Here is a 20,955-nt window from a genome sequence, read left to right on the forward strand (position 1 = left end):
AAACTTACATTCTACCGAAGGACCAATAAATAAATAGTCAGTTGATTGGTCGATAAATAAACAAATCAATATACAACATGTCAGACGTTGGTGAGTGTCATGAAGACAAGTAAAGCAAGGTGAGGAGATGGAGAACAGAGAAGGGATACTGTTCTAGGTGGGTTGTTCAGGGAAAAGGCCTTGGGGTCACCCACGGAGGTGACATTTGAGCAGTCCTGAAGAAAGTGAGGGAGTGAGCCACAGGGGTATCTGAGGGAGAGTGTTTTGGAGAGTTAGGGAGAAGGAACATCGAATGCAGAGATCCTTGGCATGTGCGAGGACCAGCAAGCAGGATTCTAGTGTGGCTGGAGCAGAGTGGCAGGAGATGAAGCCAGAGGCCAGATTCTTTGGGTTTTATCAGCTAAGGTAGGTGTTTGGATTTCATTCTGAGTTGGAAAGCTACTAGAGAATTTTGAACAGGGAGCGATCTTTCTAAAGGATCCCAGGCTGCTGCGTAGAGATAAGGCCATAGGAGGCAACAGGAGGCTACAGCAGCAGCCCAGGGAAGACGTGGCAGTGGCCTGCACAGGGCATTAGCCTGTGGGGTTGCGGAGAAGTCGATGGGTTCTGGATAGGATGCTGTGCCTGTCTCTGCCCCTGTACAGGCGCAGTACATGAGGAGACCAAAACTTAGCAAATGTCTGTGGTGAGACTCTTGGGAAACAGGTATGCTTACATATTGCTGATGGGAATGTAAAGCGGTACAACCTTCCTGGAGGGGAATTTGGCAACAACTCACAGAACTATATATGCACTAATCTTCTGTCCCAGCCATCAGGGATTTACCTTCTAGGGACTTACCATGAAGATACATCTCCAAAAATAGGAAAATATATATGCACAGTATATATGCAGCATCATTTGAAATTGCATAGTATTAGAAGCAACCTAAATACCATATGGAGAGGAATTGATGAATAAACTGCAGTATATCCACACAGTGGAATCCTATGCAGCTACAAAAACAAAGAATGAGGAAGATCGCCATGAAATGACATGGAGAGATTTCCAGGATACATTGTCAAGTGAACAAAACAAAGTACAAAATGGTATCTATAGTATGCTGCCTTTCATGTAAAAAGGAAGGGAATATAAGAATATACATGTGTCTTCTCATATCTGCAGGAAGAAATGCAGGAAGGATGAATCCAGAAACTAAGATGTGATTGGTTATCTACACAGATGGGTGGAAAAGGGTGAAAAGAGTCAGAGAAGGGGAAATGGGAGGGGAGTGACATTTTCCTGAGGACTCCTTTTTGTGTAATTTTGATTTTTAGAACCACATTGGTATTTCCCATACTCAAAAGATAAATAAACAAATACATAAAACAAGGATGTGGGTAAAACCCCAAATGGAATACAAACAGTAATAAATAAACCTAACTGTGTCACAAATGAATAACATAACCACATTGAGATGATAAAGAAGAAAGCAATCTAAGTGTCTGGAAAACTGTATTTTGATTATATACTAGAAATCTAACAACAGAAAGAACTGTAAACAAATATTGTACAGTAGTGGGTAATTTTTTTAATCACAGGGTTGTGAGCTAGTAATTCTGAAACCATTTTATTTGTTTTTTTCTCCTCTGTCTACTTTTTGTTTTTTTATTTTTAATTTTTTTACATTTTTTATTGAGTTACAGTCATTTTACAATGTTGTGTCAAATTCCAGTGTAGAGCACAATTTTTCAGTTGTACATGAACATACATATATTCATTGTTACATGTTTTTTTTGCTGTGAGCTACCACAAGATCTTGTTATATGTTTCCCTATGCTATTCAGTATAATTTTTTTTATTGATTTATAATCATTTTACAATGTTGTGTCAAATTCCAGTGTAGAGCACAATTTTTCAGTCATACATGAACATACATATATTCATTGAGACATTTTTTCTCTGTGAGCTACCATAAGATCTTGTGTATATTTCCCTGTGCTATACAGTATCATCTTGTTTATCTAGTCTACACTTTTGAAATCCCGTCTATCCCTTCCCACCCTCCGCCCCGTTGGCAACCACAAGTTTGTATTCTATGTCTATGAATCTATTTCTGTTTTGTATTTATGCTTTGTTTTTGTTGTTTTTGTTTTTTAGGTTTTTTTTTTAGATTCCACATTAGAGCGATCTCATATGGTATTTTTCTTTCTCTTTCTGGCTTACTTCACTTAGAATGACACTCTCCAGGAACATCCATGTTGCTGCAAATGGCATTATATTGTCGGTTTTTATGGCTGAATAGTATTTCATTGTATAAATATAGCACATCTTTTTTATCCAGTCATCTGTTGATGGACATTTAGGCTGTTTCTATGTCTTGGCTATTGTAAATAATGCTGCTATGCACCCATTTATGGCGACCGCATGGCATCCGCCTCCCGGGAGCAGGCTGACCTGGGGATGTGCCTGGGGCAGCAGAGGCCGCCCCCAGTCCCTGCTGCAGGAATGAAGGGGAGAAACTGACCAGCTCACCAGGGGCAGCTCCTCTCTTCTTGCGGCTGCCCCAGGTTCGCAGGACACTTGTTTCCAGGTCAGTGGGCTCCCGGGAGGCAGGCGCAGTGTGTTCAGGGTGCGGCTGCGGGGAGGGGTGCTGCCCCAGGGGGAGCAGGGGGACTTGCTCCCGTCTTCCCCCAGGCCTATCCTGGGAGCAGCCTTTGCCTCTGCTTCACAGGAACCATGTCTTCATGTCAGTCTGCTCCTGGGAGGAGGGCGCAGTGCAGTCAGGGGGCAGCGTCAGCGGCAGACAGGGACTTTAGGAGGACTGGGCTCTGGCCTAGGATGACAGCTCTCCTTTCTAATCTTGTCTCCGTCAGTTGGTGGCTGTAGTGGCTTTTCCTTTTAAGGTTATGACCAGATACTGAACATAGATTTCTATGCTATACAGAAGCATTTTTACATATAGTGGCTAGCATTTGTAAATCTCAAACTCCCAAATTTATCCCTTCTCGCCCCCTTTCCCTGGTAACCATAAGATTGTTTACTAAGTCTGCAAGTATGTTTCTGTTTTGTAGATGAGTTCATAGTGTCTTTTTTTTTAAGATTGCACATATGAGTGATATCATATGGTATTTTTCTTCCTGTTTCTGGCTCACTTCACTTAGAATAACAATCTCTGGGTCAAACCATGTTGCTGCAAATGACATTATTTTATCCTTTTTATGGCAGTGTAGTATTCCATTGTATAAATATACCACATCTTCTTTATCTAGTCATCTGTTGATGGACATTTAGGCTGTTTCCATGTCTTGGCTATTGTAAATAGTGCTGCTATGTACATTGGGGTGCAGGTGTCATTTTGAAGTAGAGTTCCTTCTGGATATATGCCCAGGAGCGGGATTCCTGGGTCATATGGTAAGTCTATTCCTAGTCTTTTGAGGAATCTCTATACTGTTTTCCACAGTGGCTGCACCAAACTGCATTCCCACCAGCAGTGTAGGAGGGTTCCCTTTTCTCCACAGCCTCTCCACCATTTGTTATGTGTGAACTTTTCAATGATGGCCATTCTGACTGATATGACATGATCCCTCATTGTAGTTTTGATTTGCATTTCTCTTATAATTAGTGATATTGAGCATTTTTTCATGTGCCTATTCATCATTTGTATGTCTTCCTTGGAGAATTGTTTGTTTAGGTCTTCTGCCCATTTTTGGATTGTGTTGTTTGTGTTTTTTCTTATTAAGTCATATGAGCTGCTTATATATTCTTGAGTTCAAGCCTTTGTCAGTTTCATTTGCAAAAATTTTCTCCCATTCCGTAAGTTGTCTTTCTGTTTTACTTATGGTTTCCTTTGCTGTGCAGAAGCTTGTAAGTTTCATTAGGTCCCATTTGTTTATTCTTACTTTTATTTCTATTGCTTGGGTAGACTGCCCTAGGAGAACATTTTTGAGATGTATGTCAGATAATGTTTTGCCTATATTTTCTTCTAGAAGGTTTATTGTATCTTGTCTTATGTTTAAGTCTTTGATCCATTTTGAGTTTATTTTTGTGTATGGTGTAAGGGAGTGTTCTAGCTTCATTGTTTTACATGCTGCTGTCCAGTTTTCCCAACACCATTTGCTGAAGAGACTATCTTTATTCCAATGTATATTCTTGCCTCCTTTGTCAAAGATGAGTTGACCAAAAGTTTGTGGGTTCATTTCTGGGCTCTCTATTCTGTTCCATTGGTCTATATGTCTGTTTTTGTACCAATACCATGCTGTCTTGATGACTGTAGCTCTATAGTATTGTCTGAAGTCTGGGAGAGTTATTCCTCCAGCCTCTTTCTTTCTCTTCAGTAATGCTTTGGCAATTCTAGGTCTTTGATGGTTCCATATGAATTTTATTATGATTTGTTCTAGTTCTGTGAAAATGTCCTGGGTAATTTGATAGAGATTGCATTAAATCTGTAGATTGCCTTGGGCAGTGTGACCATTTTAACAATATTGATTCTTCCAATCCAGGAGCATGGGATATCTTTCCATTTTTTTTAAGTCTTCTTTAACTTCCTTCATCAGTGGTTTCTAGTTTTCTGTGTATAAGTCTTTCACCTCCTTGGTTAGATTTATTCCTAGGTATTTTATTACTTTGGGTGCTATTTTAAAAGGGATTGTTTCTTTACGTTCCTTTTCCCATTGATTCATTGTTAGTGTAAAGAAATGCAACTGATTTTGAACGTTAATCTTGTAACCTGCTACTTTGCTGAATTCTTCAATTATTTCTAGTAGTTTTTGTGTGGACCTTTTAGGGTTTTCCATATTAGTATCATGTCATCTGCATGTAGTGACACTTTTACCTCTTTTTTTCCAATTTGGATCCCTTTTATTTCTCTCTCTTGCCTGATTGCTGTGGCTAGGACTTCCAAGACTATGTTGAATAGGAATGGGGATAGTGGGTAGCCTTGTCTTGTCCCAGATTTTAGTGGGAAGCTTTTGAGTTTTTCACCATTGAGTGCTATGCTGGCTGTAGGTTTGTCATACATAGCTTTTATTATGTTGAGATATGATCCCTCTATACCCACTTTGGTGAGAGATTTTATCATAAATGGGTGTTGAATTTTATCAAATGCTTTTTCTGCATCTATTGAGATGATCATGTGGTTTTTGTCCTTTCTCTTGTTGATGTGATGTATTACATCGATTGATTTGCGTATGTTGAACCACCCATGTGTCCCTGGGATGAACCCCACTTGATCATAATATATAATCTTTTTTATGTGTTGTTGGATTCTATTTACTAATATTTTGGTAAGGATTTTTGCATCTATGTTCATCACTGATATTGATTTGTAATTCTCTTTTTTGGTGGTGTCTTTGCCTGGTTTTGGTATCATTTTATTTGTATTACTGGATTGAGCCAATAAATATATTATCAAAGAAAAAAAACTTGGTATATAGTAGCTGTTCAAAAAACATTTGTTCAGCTAAATTGAACTTTTTCCCCCAAATAGAGACTCAGGGTATTCCTGAGATCCCTAGAGGTTATGGATAAAATTTTTGTACATATACATTTACATCCAGCACAAGATGGAAGGTTCTGTGTGATTTCCAAATAACTTACCCTAAGTCTGACTGGCTTTATACTTTAATGTTGCTATGCACCGTGGGAAAATGAGAAAGGTCGTGGAGGTGTCAGGTTGGTTACGTGAAGGCTTACCTGCATTATAGTAGAAAACCCAACTGCTTTTCCCCTTCACCGTCTAGAAACTGACCATTTATTAATGTTCCTACTTTCAGAATCATCAGATTAGATTCTGTCTGTTGAGCAAGAACACACAATAGCCCTTCTAAAGCATAGGTTCTCAAGGGGAAAGGAAAACCAGACAGAAAGGGACCTCAGTGTGCCTCAGGCCTGCTGCCTGGTTTCCAGTAAGCTCTCCTCTGAGCTCTTCCTGTTCTGGGCCCAGGGGCAAAGGCAGCTCGTCCTTGATGGTCCAGTCCACCAAAAAGTACCAAGATGGTCCTCTCTCAGCAAGCTGTTGGCTCCACCAATGACACTAAGCAGCCTGGTCCCGGAGATGACATTTCCTTATATTATACTGTGTTTTTGCCATGTCATGGAGTATGTGACTGTTTCTGTCAGAAACTTGCTGTTTACATTCTGTGTTTACATGGCATTATCTGGCTGTTACATCCATTGGTAACTAATATGGTACTGCTACTTTGGGGTCTTAACATCGCCTGCCATTCTGTGAGGAATATTCTGGAGATTCCCTTAGACGAACAGACAACTTACGTCCCATCACAAGCCAGCGAGTTAAATTCCCCCTGCTTATGCAGTGCTATTGCTTCAGTTGGATTCAGGAGCCAGTCCTGGCCTGTGTGGTTTGCTTCAAAGGTCTAGCTTGTAGAATCCAGTCCCCCTCTCACCTAGAGGGGAGTCCTAAAACAGTGGGCAAAATGTCGCATTATTCTCCTTTGTTTTCCAAACAAGAAAGTTGTTTGAAGATTCCAGATTTTCGAGGGACTTTGACTAAGTACCCAAGGTTGAGCCCCAGGGCTCCTGAGAAAAACTGGGCAGGCCTGATATGGTTAAAGATGCTTGCAGTCCAGCCCCCCAGGCCCCTGCTTCCTGGACCCCTCCCCAGTTTTGCAGTTGCGTGTGTGGCGCTGTCTGGGAGCCACTTCCACGTTCAAGCTGTAGTTGCGTGTATGGCGCTGTCTGCGAGCCACTTCCACGTTCAAACTGACAATTGGGATCTGCCCTCTCTGTGCTCTCACTCCAGAAGCCCTGGGTTTGCATCCTGGCCCTGGTTCATATCCCCCATATAACCTAAGGCTGGTCATCACCTATCAGTCCCCTCCCCTAGAAAAGGCTTGCTGGTAACCCCTACCTTACATGCCTGTAAGCACCCAGGCATTTCTCAGCAGCAATCACCACCACGTGCATTAATCTATTATTATTTTTACTCTAACAAAATTCAAAGAGACCGAGTTTTCATGCACAGTATCACCATGTGGCAGTCACGCGTGTTTGCCTTTAGAGTCAAGCTGCGGTCAGGGACCAGTGGCTAGCACAGTGCCTGACAATACTCTCTGTTCGCCTGTCTTTTCATGTCCTCCCTTTTTCATAAGCAGTGAAAGCATTGTCCCCCAGAACAGCCAGATAGTGTTAGAACAGCTAAAGCAATCATGATCTCAGAGCTTACGAAACTCAGATGGTGTCTAATGGCTTGCCTGCCATGCTTCTGGATTGCACCCCTGACCCTGGGGATAAGAAAGTGCCAGGAAGTCACTCCCCTACTTTGCAGTTGGGGACAGAGTCACAAGGGCTGGAGAGGGCAGCTGTCAGCATCAGGAGTGATGTAGCTCTCTCTTCCCTTGAGTCTCTGACTCGGCGCTCTTTCGGCTAATGCCTCGTGTTCGTTCCAGTGACTTTTCCACCATCCTTGTAAAGTCTTTTCCCACCAGCTGGCGGAGAGAGACACTCAGCTAAGCCTGGAGCTGTGGTTGTGAATTTGCCGTTTTTTTCTCCCTTGATCACATTTCCCGGTCTTTCTAGGACTACAGCATGAAGGAATTTTCCGAGTGTCAGGATCCCAGGTGGAAGTGAATGACATCAAAAACGCTTTTGAGAGAGGTGAGGAAACAACCTTAAAGATAAGACCAAATGTCTGCCAGCCCCCTGGGAAGTGGGCGCTACCCTTCCTTCCCTGAGAGGTACCCAGAGGTCAGCAAGCCAGCTTGCATCCCCGTTCAGCCCAGCCCCTTCTCTCTGGTAGACATCCCCTCACTAGATATGCACCAAGACGCCAGGGCATGTCCCTGTTTCCTCCTTCTCAGCCCCGGGCATCCTGCCTCTCTCCTGAGGATGATCTGCCCAAACCCCAGAAGGTAACTGTGGTATCTGGGCAGTTGATGGCTATATGCGGGACCCTTGGTGGCAGGGCGAGTGCGCCTGCTCCATCGTAGCCCATTTATTATCTTGTGGGTTATTAAGGTAATGGGCAAGCTTCGGCAATTTCCGTCACCCTAATGGATATGTATAGTTTCAATTTGAGGTTGGTCCTGTCATTAAATCTAATTACACCTGATATGAAATCTTCCATTGGGAGCCCCAGCATGATTGTTCTCCTGTAAGTAGGTGTCCTTTGCCACAGGCCAAGAGAAGTGAGAGCTAGTCAGAGGGGCTGGCCTCCCTGGCCTCGTTTCCCTCCCCTAGGGGCTCAGTCCCAGCCTGCTTTCAGGATTCTTGTGACAGAGCCAATTGCTGTGTCCCATCCCCAGCCCAGAGGGAATGTCCCTGAGCTAGTCTGGCACAAGTAAATTTATCTTAATGGACTCTTGTGGCCCTGCCCTCCTGCCCCTGGGGCCCCTGTGTCTAAGCAGTCCTTGCTTTATCTGGTCACCCTACTCGTGGCCGCCATGCTGGGCAGAGAGCTGATGGACTGTGATGAAGACCCCCTTCCCTACCACCTCTGCTCCATCCTGTGTGTTTTTACCTCTCTCACTCTCTTTCCTTTTTGGGGGGTTTGCTTATCCTCAGGAGAGGACCCCCTGGCTGGGGACCAGAATGACCATGACATGGACTCTATAGCTGGCGTCCTGAAGCTTTACTTCCGGGGGCTGGAACACCCTCTCTTCCCCAAGGACATCTTCCATGACCTAATGGCCTGCGTTAGTAAGTATCATCCCAGAACACCTCGTAGCAACAGATATGAAATTTCCACCAGGTCTTATTTTCTCGTAAGCTTTCCAGTAGTGTTTTCCTTTTTCCCTTTTCCTCGGTGAAGTTACTCTTCTTGTTCTCACTCCTTCATCCCCTGGTAGAGGAGCGAAAAAAGTGAATTTTCAATAAGAGTCTGGACCATAAGTCAGAACTCCTGGGTTTTTTCTTTCTGTTTCACCCCAAGCTCCTTTGTTTTGCTAGGCTTTGTCTGTCTTCAGCAAAATACATCTGTGTTCATATGTAAGACACAGACAGTCCTTTTCAGCTACTGGAGGCTTATTTATTAGTGCTGGTACTTTTCGTGACTCAAAGAGAGAACACGTAGATGTTCACAGATGTTGCCTGCCTGTTGCTTTAAATATGACGCGGCTCACCTGCTAGATGTGTTAATATGTGTTCTTCTAGGAATAAAAGCCCTCTGCACGCTTAAAAGTAATGATATAAATGTTTTCTCAGAGAGGGAGAGTCTCTGTGTGATCTTTAGATAAAGTGGGTATCTTAGAGGTTCTCTGCCTCTTACTCTAAAATGTGGGGCTTGAAAAGCTTTTCCTGGCCATTTAGTTTAGCTCATTTTACTGGAACACGTCTCATTTGTTGTCCATGGAAACTTGGATGAGTGTTAGGTCATCCTGGAAGCAGACCCCATGGGAATGATGGCTTCAGAGGCTGGAGGAGGCCATTCCTTTGAAATGGAGAAAAGTTTTTCTTCCCTAATCAGCCAGGGTCTCCATGCCCGCCGAGTTTCCAGTATATATGCTGAGCGCCATCCCTCCGTCATTCTCAGGGAGAGGCCCAGAGCACTCAGGAAGCTAGCTCTCTTGTTTTATTTGTTTCCCCACCATTTGTGGGAGTCCTCGTGGAAATGAGTTCTGTGGGTGATCAAATATATGCATCCCTCGTGTCTTCACGTCTTTGTCCAGGACTGGGCCTAGGTAGACTATCCTAAGTGGACTGGGGTTGCCAAGACAGTGCAAGATACCTTGGCTGCCCAGTCCCCTGCCCAGATGGGCTCCTGATCCAGGACCTCCCATTCCTTTCTCACATAAAGGCTCTCATAGAAAATGACAATATCGGGGGAGGGTATAGCTCAAGTGGTAGAGCAGCATGCTTATGAAGGTACAAGGTCCTGGGTTCAATCCCCAGTACCTCCTCTAAAAATAAATAAGTAAATAGACCTAATTACTGCCCCCAAAATTTTTTTTAAATTAAAAAAGAAATTCAAAAAAAAAAAAAGAAAGAAAGAAAATGACAATATCCACAGTGCATACCGTGGAAGCTGGGGGCTGGCTGTGAGGGAGGCACAGGCCTAGGGTCGTACCTGGAATTAATCTGACCACAGCACAAGAGTCAGGAAAATCCTCTGGTTTTCTCCCCAAATATTGCTCCTTACACAGGGGCATGCCATTTCTTGCCTCTGGCCACAGTCTCCTCACCCCCACTGCAGATAAGGGAGGGGGGACGATCGGCCAGACTGGTCCAGGGGATGAGGTGATGCACATGTGGAGTGGGCAGGACAGGACCTGCGCAGCCCCTCCCCCTCCCCACACGGAGGCCCTCCAAGGCTGGGTGTTGAGCAGTCAGAGCAGTTTACAGTCAGCATCTTACCTGTGGTCTTATAATAAGAGAGTGGTAGATGCTGTGGGGAACATCTCCAACCCCTTCTGTGCCCAAGGAGCATCCTTACGTCCTGCCCCAGTGAGGTGTCTGGAGCCCAATGTGCCCCATCACAGCAGCCCCACTGCAAGGAGCCGCCTGGGACCTCCTTACGTTGCACCAGTGCTGCATGGACTTGACCTGGCTGCTGTCTGTGTTGTACTTGCTGCTAGTAAGGGCCTTCTGACCACTGCTCCCTGGGCGCTCAGTCACCTTGGAGGCTAATGCATGGCTTTCTTCTTTCAGCAATGGACAACCTGCAGGAGAGAGCTCAGCACATCCGGAAAGTCCTCCTGGTCCTGCCCAAAACCACTCTGATTATCATGAGATACCTCTTTGCCTTCCTCAATCAGTGAGTAGCCTTCGCAGTGAGCGGTGGTATCCGGCCTTGGCCTCGGGCACTGGAAGTTTACGTAGGGACCTGTGATGATTCATCCAGCCCAACAAATGCTGATTGAATGCCTACTGTATGCCAGGCACAGCTGTAGGATGTAAGAATAGCTTGTGAAATCAGAGGCAAAAGCCTGGATACCATTTAAGCTGTGTTCTGGCAAAAGACACAGACAATAGCAGACACATCAGGTAGTAATAAGCGCTTAGAAGAAAAACACGGAAGTGTAAGCTGAGGGACTGGGGGCAGGGGTGGAAGAGGGAGAGCCACTGCAGAGGGGCGGGGAGACAGCATACGAGCAGCAGCCTAAATGAAGGAAGGTGGGAACCACAGGGACAGTCAAGGCGATCAAGCCCCAAAAGTCATGGCAACCATGAGTTTGTATTTGAAGAAGCCATCGGAAAGTTTCAAGCAGAAGATTATTATGATCTGACTTCTTATATATTTTTAAAATCCACCAACTGCTTTGTGGAGAAGTTACTGCAGAGTAATGTGTGGAGAAGGGAGACCTCTCCAGAGGTTATTGTACCGTCTTGGCCAGGAGTGCTGGTGGCCTAGGTTGGGGAGGTGAGGATGGAGGGTGGTGGAAGGGGTCAGGTTTGGGATCTGTTTTGAACGTAGCCTTGAAAGGACTTGCTGATAGGTAGGGTGTAGGATGTGAGGAAAGAGAAGTTCTAAAATTTTGGCATGAGCATCAGGGGAGTCGTGATGCCATTTGTGGAGTAGGGGAAGACAAGGTGCTGAGGTGGACGCGTTAACCTGAGGCACCCTTTGCCCTCCAGGTGGAGGTTCTAAGTAGGCAACTGAACACAGGAATCGGATGCTCGGAGGAGAAACCCGGAGCGGAGACGCAGTGTGGAGTCATCGTGTACTGGTGCTATTTAGCTGGTCAGCCAGGGAGTGAGTGTAGCTAGAAGAGAGATCTGAGGACCGGAGGGGCCTTGGGCTTGGCTGGGACATTTTTCTGTCTAAGCAGTGTGCCCTTGCACAGGGCAGGCGGTGGAGTCACCACAGGGCAGCAAAAGCAACAGGCAAGGACATGCAGTGCTTCTCCCCTTAGGCACCTCTGTCTCTGCACATTGTTTTCACTGCAGCATCTCCCTCAACAGCCTGGGCCAAAGATTATAAATGGACAACCCCAGGGCCAGATGAGGCCTTCAGATGTGTTTCCTTTCAGTCCACTGTGTCTTGAAAACATTAAAACATTTAAATATTGGGAGATTTTTCTTTTAAAAAATCTCCATTTCTAGCTCCTCTTAAAAAAATCATTAGATCTGGCCATCCTGGATCTGCATATTCCCACATGGCCACAACTCCCGGTGGAGTCGAGGCTGCTGCCTAGACAAAGCAGTCAGGCTCTCCCCGACTCTCCACGGTCCCCAGCTCTCCCCGATGTCCCCCCAGTGCTGAGGCTGATTTTGGTGGTTATTTATCATCACTGTTGCTTTATGGTTTTTCATATGGTGGGAAAACAATTCTCTAGATCCATGAATCTGTAAAAAGAGTGAAAACAAAAAATGAAACCAAGGGCTAGGATGTGTTAGCTCATATTTCTTGGCAAAAATGAAGTCTTCCCCAAAAACAGAAAAAGAAAAAAGAAAAAAAGAATTCTTCCTAGTGGATTGGTCTCTACTTCAAAGAAATATGAGTTGAGAGGCCATCTCGGGAGCCTCAGCCCGCTTATGTACGGTCAGCCTGTCCTCTAGGCATCTGGGTTAGGGGCCCCTGCCTGAGACCTTTCTGGGGACAACCCCACCGTCCTCCGGCCCTGTTGCTGGTCCTGCAGAGCGACAGGGGGTCCTGGGCCTGCAGCTGCTCCCTCCACATGGCTGTGTCTGCACCATTCGGTTCGTTAGCCAAGCCCTGACTCAGCCCCACAACTGCCTCTGGTTCAGAAGCCCTTGTGACTCACACAGGGTGCTCACATGCTGCCCGTTTTAGGCAAACGGAAATAGAAACTCTGGTAATGACTCTCGAGTCAGTCAGTCCCCTCTTGTGACAAGGGCCACTTGTCACCTCTCCTTGACCAATACCTGCCCTCAAGGAGCCTCGTCTGCTCCCCCAGAGCACGGAGCTTGACGGTCATGGGTAAACAGGCAGGGGGTCCTGGGGTGACTGTGTGTGTAAGCACAATGGTCCACTCTCCTCCTGCTACGTGAGGGCTTGGGGAGCTTGTGTGGGCAGGGAGAAACAACAGGGTGAACAGCATATGCTGTAAAGCTGGAGGTGGTGGCCCCGACTGAAGGGAAATGGAAAATTGTACCAAGTCAAATGATTACTTTTGGTTTACAATTTTTTTTTTCTAGTTAAAAAAGATTGACTTGCTCATCAAAGTACTTTGCTGAAAAGATGCAGCATAATAACCACAGTGTTTCCTAAAATAATAAATGGAGTGCAGGACACAGGTGATAGCGGAGATCACCTGCCTGCATGGGAAGGTGACAGGCGAACAGCGTGCCCCTACCCACAGGTGTAGCCAGAGTTGACAGGTAGCTCCTCATGAAGACTCTCCCTGGGCCCACACTGTCAGGAACCCCCTCCTTTGTTGTTGTGTGTTGTACCCTGGGGGGGGTGTATGTACTTTATTTCTGACTACGATCTTCTTGGGTTATACACATACTTCATCTCAAGGAACACCTTCCTCCTGCAAAACTAATATATATATATGTATAGCTATATGGAACTCCTTACACAGTGTACCAGTGCTGTGTGGACTTGACCTGGTTCCATGTAGATCTATGCAGCCAGTGTCCAGGCCACTGTATGAAGCCTTGGGTACGTGCCTGTCCAGCAGGACTTGTTAATTACTACCATTATCCTTATGTAGCATCTGCATTGATTATCCATTGCTGTGTAACACATTACCCTAAAACTTAGCAACTTACAACTATCAGCATTTATTATTATGTCGCAGTTTCTGTGGGTCAGGAATCCAGATGCAGATTAGCTAGGAGCCTCTGGCTTCAGGTTTCATGAGTTTGCAGTGAGTGTGTCGAGGGCAGGGCTGCAGTCTCTTCTGAAAGCTCAACTGGGAAGGGATCTGCTCATAAGCTCACTCAAGTGGTGTTGGCGGGATTCAGCTCCCTACAGGTTGTTGGACTGAGGACCTCCATTCCTGGCTGACTGTTGGCCAGGGGCCTCCATCGGTTCTTCACCACGTGGGCCTCACCATAGCATGGCTCGTAACATGGCAGCTGGCTGTGCTCCAAGCCAGTGAGTGAGAGAGCGCCCAAGACAGCAGTAACGTGACCTCCCCATCACTTCTGCCATATTCCATTCACTAGAAGTGAGCCACTGAGTCTAGCCCACACTCAAAGGGAATGTCACAAGCGTGTGAGTACCAGCAGGCAGGGGCCATGGAGTCCGTTCTGGAAGCTGCCTGCCACGACATCTGTGCTACCAGTGGGTGTTTGCCCCACAACCAAGTGTATGTAGGCAGTGCCCCTTCCTGCAGCTTACTTTACTGCTTGCCTTTTGCAACCTGATTTCTTCAGACGTCAAACAGCATAGCCTTTTAGTCTCTTGCTAATCAAGTGAAGTCCACAGACCAGCAGCATCCGCATCACTTGGGAGGTTGTGAGAAATATGGAGTCTCAGTGCCCCTCCCCCACCGCCACCCCTAGTGAGCTGTGACTCAGAGTCTGTCTTTTGATGAAGTCCCCTGGTGAGTCACAGGCACGTGGAAGTCCGAGAAGCACCACTCTACGTCCTCAAACATTGCTCCATAATCTAAAAGAGGGAATCGGTGGTGCTTCTCTCATGGGGAAGGCGCTCCAGCCGCTCTCCAGAGAGGCTGAGTCTTCCTCTGAACCTCAGCATCCCAAGTGCCTCCCGCTTTGGAAAGATTCCATCTGGGCTGCTCTTCTTACTCTCACAAGGAGGGTTTTAAGCTTCTGTATGCAAATAGACACGTAGAATTGTGGCTGGATTACCTTGGAGATTCACAGATGCTCATGTATTTATTCCCTGATTTATTTAACATGGATTTATTCAGCATTTACTATATGCCAGGCCCTGTTCTGGCTGCTGGCTATCTAAGATTGCACCAGACAGTCATGGTCTCTGCCCTCACGGAGCCTAGGTAGCACTAGGATTGGAGCAAGGCAGACATGTTTAAGTACACATGTCATATGTCAGAGGCTAAGGGCTTCAGAGACAATTAGAGTGGGTTAGGGGACTGGAGATTGTTAGGGTTGGGTTGGGCGCAGGGTTTGCTCTTGAATATACAGTGGTCCGGGACGCCTCACTGAGCAGGTAACCGTGGGCGGTGGTATAGGAGGAGGACCAAGAGAGAACTGTGTCCCGAAGCCACACACAGTGTTTCAAGGAGGGTGGGATAACTGAGCTAGTGCAATGGCAGGTCAGCTAAGAAAAGGAGTGAGAGCTGATTCAGCAGCATGGACATCACTGGTGACTTGGATGGGTGTCCTCTTCATGGAGGAGAAGGGGCAAAGTCCTGACAGCGTCTGTTCGTGCGAGGAGGGGTGCTGATGGTGGGTAAACAAAATGTGCTGCATCCTTACAGTGGGGTCGTGTTAAGCCAAATACTACTGAATTCTACACTTTACAAGGGTTAAAATGGTGTATTTTCTATTGTGTATATTTTACCACAATAAAGAGATGGGGGACGGGGGAGACAGAAGGTGTGTGAATCTGCTTGGGCTCCTGTGACAAAGCACCACAGACTGAGCGGCCTGAACAACGGAGATTTGTTTTCTCACGGTTCTGGAATCTGGAAGTCCAAGATCAAGGTGCCAGCGGGGCTGGTTTCTGTGCGACCTCTCTCCTTGGCTTGTAGGCAACCACCTTCTCATTCATCCTCACATGGCCTCATTTAACCTTAATTATCCCCTTAAAAGCCCTCTCTCTAAATACAATCACGTTGAGGGTTAGGGCTTCAGCATTGGAATTGGGATTTGTTGTAAGAGGACACAGTTCAGTCCATAACGGAAGGGGTGAAGAAGAGCCAGAGAATCAGAGGCAGCAGGTCCAGACAACTCTCAAAGAATTTTATTACAAAGAGGAGAATAGGAATGGGACAGTAATTCAGTGTGGATATGGGGTTAAGAGAGAATTTTGCTTTCAAGATGGGCGGTATTATTGCACATTTGTTACGCTGGTGAGGATGACCCAGTAGAGAAGGAGAACTGGTGATGAAGGAGGGAGCAAGGTAATTGCTGGAATGATTTTCTCCAGGGAGTGAGAGAGGATGAGAGTCATCACACAGGGAGGAAGGCAGGACATAGGGTGCAGAGGCAAGTCGGTTAATACATGTGGGGACCACAGAGGATGGAACAGGTGGCGTTGTAGGCAGGGGGAGTGAGGAGACCCCTTTGAAGGACCATAAGAAAGCATCAGCCAGAATTACCTTCCACTTCTTCTCTTAAGGAGCCTTTTGGGGAAATCTGTTAAATCATGGATTCACAGATATTCTCAGCCCCACGGTTTGCCAGGGGCCATGGTGAATGATGCAGAATATCTTACCCATAGTCAATTGGTTGTTGCCAAATCAAACCCCTGGGGCCTGTGAAGTTGAAGGTTTTTAAGTGAAATGTCATATATTTAAAACAGTCTCCAAAGCTTCGTGCTCTCCCTGAGGATTTAAGGTTTTGATTTGGGGATGCAGAGCCCTCAGTTAGACAAGCCTGTCAGGAGAAGTCGGTGGACTCCTGTCGATCAATTACTGCCAAACAGTGGCAGCCCTGCTGCCGATTCCCTGACCGGCTGGAAATGAAGGTGCTGTATCAAGAAGCAGTGAGGATGTTAAAAGTATAGAAAATATTTATTGAATACCAGGCGTGTTTATGTGCCAGGCACAGTGCTGAGTGCTTTGCATACATTATTACCTCATTTAATCTCACAGCAGCCCATCAAGGAGGCACATAATTGCCCCCATTTTACGATGAAGAAACTAGGGAACTAGAGCAAAATGATGGACCTGGTAAGCAATGGAGCTGGGACTCAAAACCAGGTCTGCTTGACTCTAAAATTCTTAGGGTGTTTTGTGTTTCTTTTTAAATTTAATCAAGATACAAGTGTGCATCGGTAAAAAGTGAAAAGTCCACAGAAGTGCATGGCAAAAGACAAGTTTCTCACACCAATCCTGATTTTTCTCATTCCCCCGAAAAAGCCTGTGTTCCTAACTCCTACACTCAACCTTTTTAAGATGCGCAAAAGAGAATGAGTTCACATCAGTCAGGAGAGTTCTCTAATGTTATGGACAGAAACTAAAGAAATACAATACAGCTACCTGTATATGTCAACATCAAAAAAAAAAAGTTTAAAAGAAGGAGCTGTTACCAGTGTTAACCATTTCAGATATTTCTTTAAAAATAATAATCCAGTGTTTGAGGTCTTATACTGGGAACAGCCTTCAGAGTCTTCACAGATGATTAGTACCATTATATTATATACAAAATTGTGTGCATTTGTTTGTGCTTATAGATGAGTTTTTCTGGGGAGAGAATCCTTTGTTTTTGTCAGACTCTTCAAGGAGCCTGTGTCCTCCAGATAGTTAAGAACCGTGATTTTAGTCCCTAAACTTAGGTATTCCCGTTGTGGATTGGAAGAGAGAGAAGGATCTTGGTCTGTATTTTAATGGGAGTAAGAAACGGACCTGGACCCACGAGACCCCAGTCCACAAAGACGTGTATTCTCTAGCCCCCGGCCACTGGAGCCATCTAGGAGGTGAGTCGTCCATGCCTTGGCCGGCTTGGCAGGATTCCTCGTCTCTCACGGAGCTTAGACTGGGACCCTCAGGGCTAGGGCTTATTTGTCTTTGACCGCCAGGCTTCCCGGAAACTACTGGTTTTCTTCTATGTTACCAAAACGTCAGATCACGCTAAAGAAACAGGGCCTTCCTCCTCCTTGTCCCTCCATGAGCCCAGGAACCAGCCAGCCTGGGATGAGCCACAGCTATAGCCTTGTGACACCTCATGCCTCGTTGTCCCTGCTGAGGTTACCAAGGTCATTATCTGTCCTGTCTGTGTTCCATTTTCCTTTGACCAAGAAGTCAAAGGAAACTTCTTCCAGCCTTTTCAGAATCTCTGCTCTCTTTCAATCCAGGAAGGATTATAAAATTAGGACGTTAAGACCTCCTATGAAGCAGTCCAGCCACTGAGATCCATCACTCGCCCATTACAGGCACCCCTGCATTTGACTAGGTCCTCGAGAGCAGTGATTCTCAACCATGGCAGTTGTTTCTCTCCATCATCCCACTTCACATGTCCTGCAGTGATCCTCTAAGGGGGACTGGGGACGTATCTGAATCTTTAGTGGAGGAGAGAATCACTGAGTTGGAGAGAGACCAGCCTGGTAATTGAGTCTGGATGCTGGATACACTAGAGATAAACTGCCCGATTTTAAAGAGCAGCTACTCAGATGAAGACAGCTGAGTCCCAGGCCTCTGGTCCAGCATCAGAGGGCTTTGATATCCTCTCGAGATCTGTCAGAATCCGGTGCCCATGCCCATGAGGGAGGCAGAACCCCTTGACAGAGCTCACATCTGCAGACTGTTGGGGGCAGCGCTATGTCCAGTCATTGAAGGCAGAGCTAGAGCTAACCAGACTTAAGTGCCCGGACAGACAGAGTTCAATGGGATCTCATCAGGCCCAGTGGCTCCTGGAAGGGTTTGGGTCCTTGGCCAGGATCGGAGGTATGGCTGGAGTGCTGCTGGCTGAAAAGGGGGAGTTCCTAGAATAAAATACCCTATAGTGAAGTCAGACTGCGTCCAGAAGAGGGCTGAACTGCATGCTGACCTCTTCCTGAATAAATCCTGAATGTAACAGTCGAGGAGGGTATTACGAAAACGCAAAACAATTATATTAGCTGTTCCAGAGAGAAAGTCACGGGCTTGGTGGAATACCAAAAGCTCGTCGGCTGGCTGTTTTTTAAAGTCTAGAGCTTAGAATGGAATATCCCTAATAATTTAATGATTTTGCCATACCAGAAGGCACACGACGCATGAGGGCTGTGTCTCCTGACCGTGTCATTACCCGGGCAGCCCGAGGGCCTCCGTCTGCTCTGCCAGCTCAGCGGGTTGGTCAGTGGGCACACAGCCAGCTCTGCTGAGTGGCGTGTTCCCAAGGCAAGGTGGGCTTGGTGGATAAGGTCTAGGGTGGGGGTGGGAATTGGGGAGTAGGTAGGATTTGAACTGGGAGCTAGAGAAAGCGGAGAGGGGCAAGGAGGGACCTCCACTTTGCCTTTCCTTGGCCCCTGAGTGACTGTCCTGGTGATCATTCTCTCCTCCCCACACCAACCTTCTAGAAGGGCTCCGACGCCCAGAAAAGCAGGTGGCAATTTGTGGTGCTTCTGTTCTGGTTCCCCGCAGCGCCTCCTGTGATTGTGTTTTCTGGGCGTCCATGCGCATGCTCTTCAGCTCGCCCCCTTTGCCTTCTTCTCCAGTTTGTCACAGTTCAGTGAAGAGAACATGATGGACCCCTACAACCTCGCCATCTGCTTTGGGCCCTCGCTGATGTCAGTGCCCGAGGGCCACGACCAGGTGTCCTGCCAAGCCCATGTGAACGAGCTGATCAAAACCATCATCATCCAGCATGAGAACGTCTTCCCAAACCCCAGGGAGCTGGAGGGCCCCACCTACAGCAGAGGAGGAAGCACGGAGGATTACTGGTAGGGGGCCCGGGGCTGGAGGAGGGGGAGGCGTCAGTCACCAGCACACACTGGTGTGGGCACCAGATGGCCATGCGAGATGGGAGGGAACCACCCAGATCCTCCCCCACCTCCCACTCCAAAAGGCGCGTCAAGCTGCCAGGATCTGGGGTCGCTGGAGGCCGGGCCCCACCTTGATCTAACCTTCAGGGTGAGCGCCACTTCAAGCCGCCTCTCCATTTTACAGGTTCTGGGTGGTGAGGGACTGTTCTGAAAGATAATGTCAACAATAACAGTAACACTGATTATCTCTGGGAGAGGACACTTGATCTGGTGGTGTGTGGAGCTGCCCTTCATCAGACTGCAGGGTCTCTCAGGCTCCTGCTCGGAGCTGATTATTTGTGAGAGGAACAGACCTACGTCCCAGGGAGTTTCTTTCTGATCTTGAAGAGTTCAGATATGAAGCATCGTGTCCTGACTGTGAATGCGTACAGTGATCATTTAATAATGATCGCAGACATTTGTGAAGACAAAGCGGGGGAAGGCGCATTTTTGGCAGGTTAGGCACAGTTCCCCCCGAAGCAGGTTGGTCATGACTTTGCCTGGAAAGAGAGTTGTAAAGCCCCAGGGCATGTCTTTACTAGACCCTTCCATTAGACAAATAATGAATCACTATTTCCATTTTATAGATCAAGTCACTGCAGTCCAGAGAGGCCAGTGACGATCTTTGAGGCCACCCCAGTGGTGGGGATTCCAGCCCTGACCCCTTGACTCTCAGTGCAGGGCACCACCCACTGCCCCACACTGCCCCCAGTGTATCACTTACAAGGTCATTTTTCCACTAAACACAAAGACAGACTCTCTCTTTGACTCCCTAATATCCCTTACCTCCTCCTCCTCTGCCCCTCCCTTCTTCCCCTAAATGGTGTTTCAGCCTGGGCTGAAAGCGTAAGCCAGCCCAAATCGGATTCCATCTGAATTCAACATCTGGAACCAATTCAGCCAGCCCATTGCTGTGGACTGAGGTAGGGGAGGTTGCTTATTTAATTAGAGGCCAATTGGTCCACGCTTCTCCCTGATCCGCACAGAAGGAGCCTCCAGCCCGAGCAGTGAGGAGAATTCTATCCATGTGTCTGTGAGAATACCGCTGGCGTCGCTGGGCTCAGCCTTCTCCGCTGGCCTGCAGATCCCGGCGTCTGGGGCCGAGCTGGAGAAACCTGGGCTTGCCAGCTTGCAGAGGAAGCTTCCGGTCACTGACACATGTCTGGTAGGGACTGGGAAGGTTGTTCGGGTATCAGCCTACTGGCTGGTGAGCTCCAGGGAGCTGTCCTTGTGCTTGTGACTTAGAGAGTTGGCTTCCCTTGCCTGAGTGTTGAAAAGCTGACGAATGGTGTTCCTGATTCCTGCTTTACCTCCCTTCTCACATACCAAACCGTTGCAGGCTCTGGACGGGTTCCAGGACACAGAGCCCCCCACATTGCTGTTCCCCTAGGCCCAGCCCAGTGCAGCGGAGCCCCCGTGGGGGCGGCTCACCAGGCCCAGATGGGAGGGCGTCTTCCTCCCAGTTCTCTCCAAGGGCTTCTCCCAGCGCCCAGTTGATGGTGCATCCGACCCAGTTT

At 47.0% G+C, this 20,955-nt stretch overlaps 1 protein-coding gene across 11 annotated transcripts in view; it reads left to right on the plus strand.

Moving 5' to 3' along the window:
* The window catches only part of SRGAP2 (SLIT-ROBO Rho GTPase activating protein 2), a 233,413-nt gene that overhangs the window by 196,969 nt on the left and 15,489 nt on the right, over window positions 1-20,955 (plus strand). For all 11 annotated transcript variants that reach the window (XM_014557240.2, XM_032467041.1, XM_032467042.1 and 8 more), the window contains 4 exons: window positions 7,519-7,596; window positions 8,503-8,637; window positions 10,585-10,690; window positions 19,133-19,357. In XM_014557240.2, the coding sequence (XP_014412726.1) occupies window positions 7,519-7,596; window positions 8,503-8,637; window positions 10,585-10,690; window positions 19,133-19,357 (544 nt within the window). The remainder of the gene's footprint in view (window positions 1-7,518; window positions 7,597-8,502; window positions 8,638-10,584; window positions 10,691-19,132; window positions 19,358-20,955) is intronic.

The sequence above is a fragment of the Camelus ferus genome, chromosome 23, assembly GCF_009834535.1.
Source record: "Camelus ferus isolate YT-003-E chromosome 23, BCGSAC_Cfer_1.0, whole genome shotgun sequence".
Lineage (NCBI taxonomy): Eukaryota > Metazoa > Chordata > Mammalia > Artiodactyla > Camelidae > Camelus > Camelus ferus.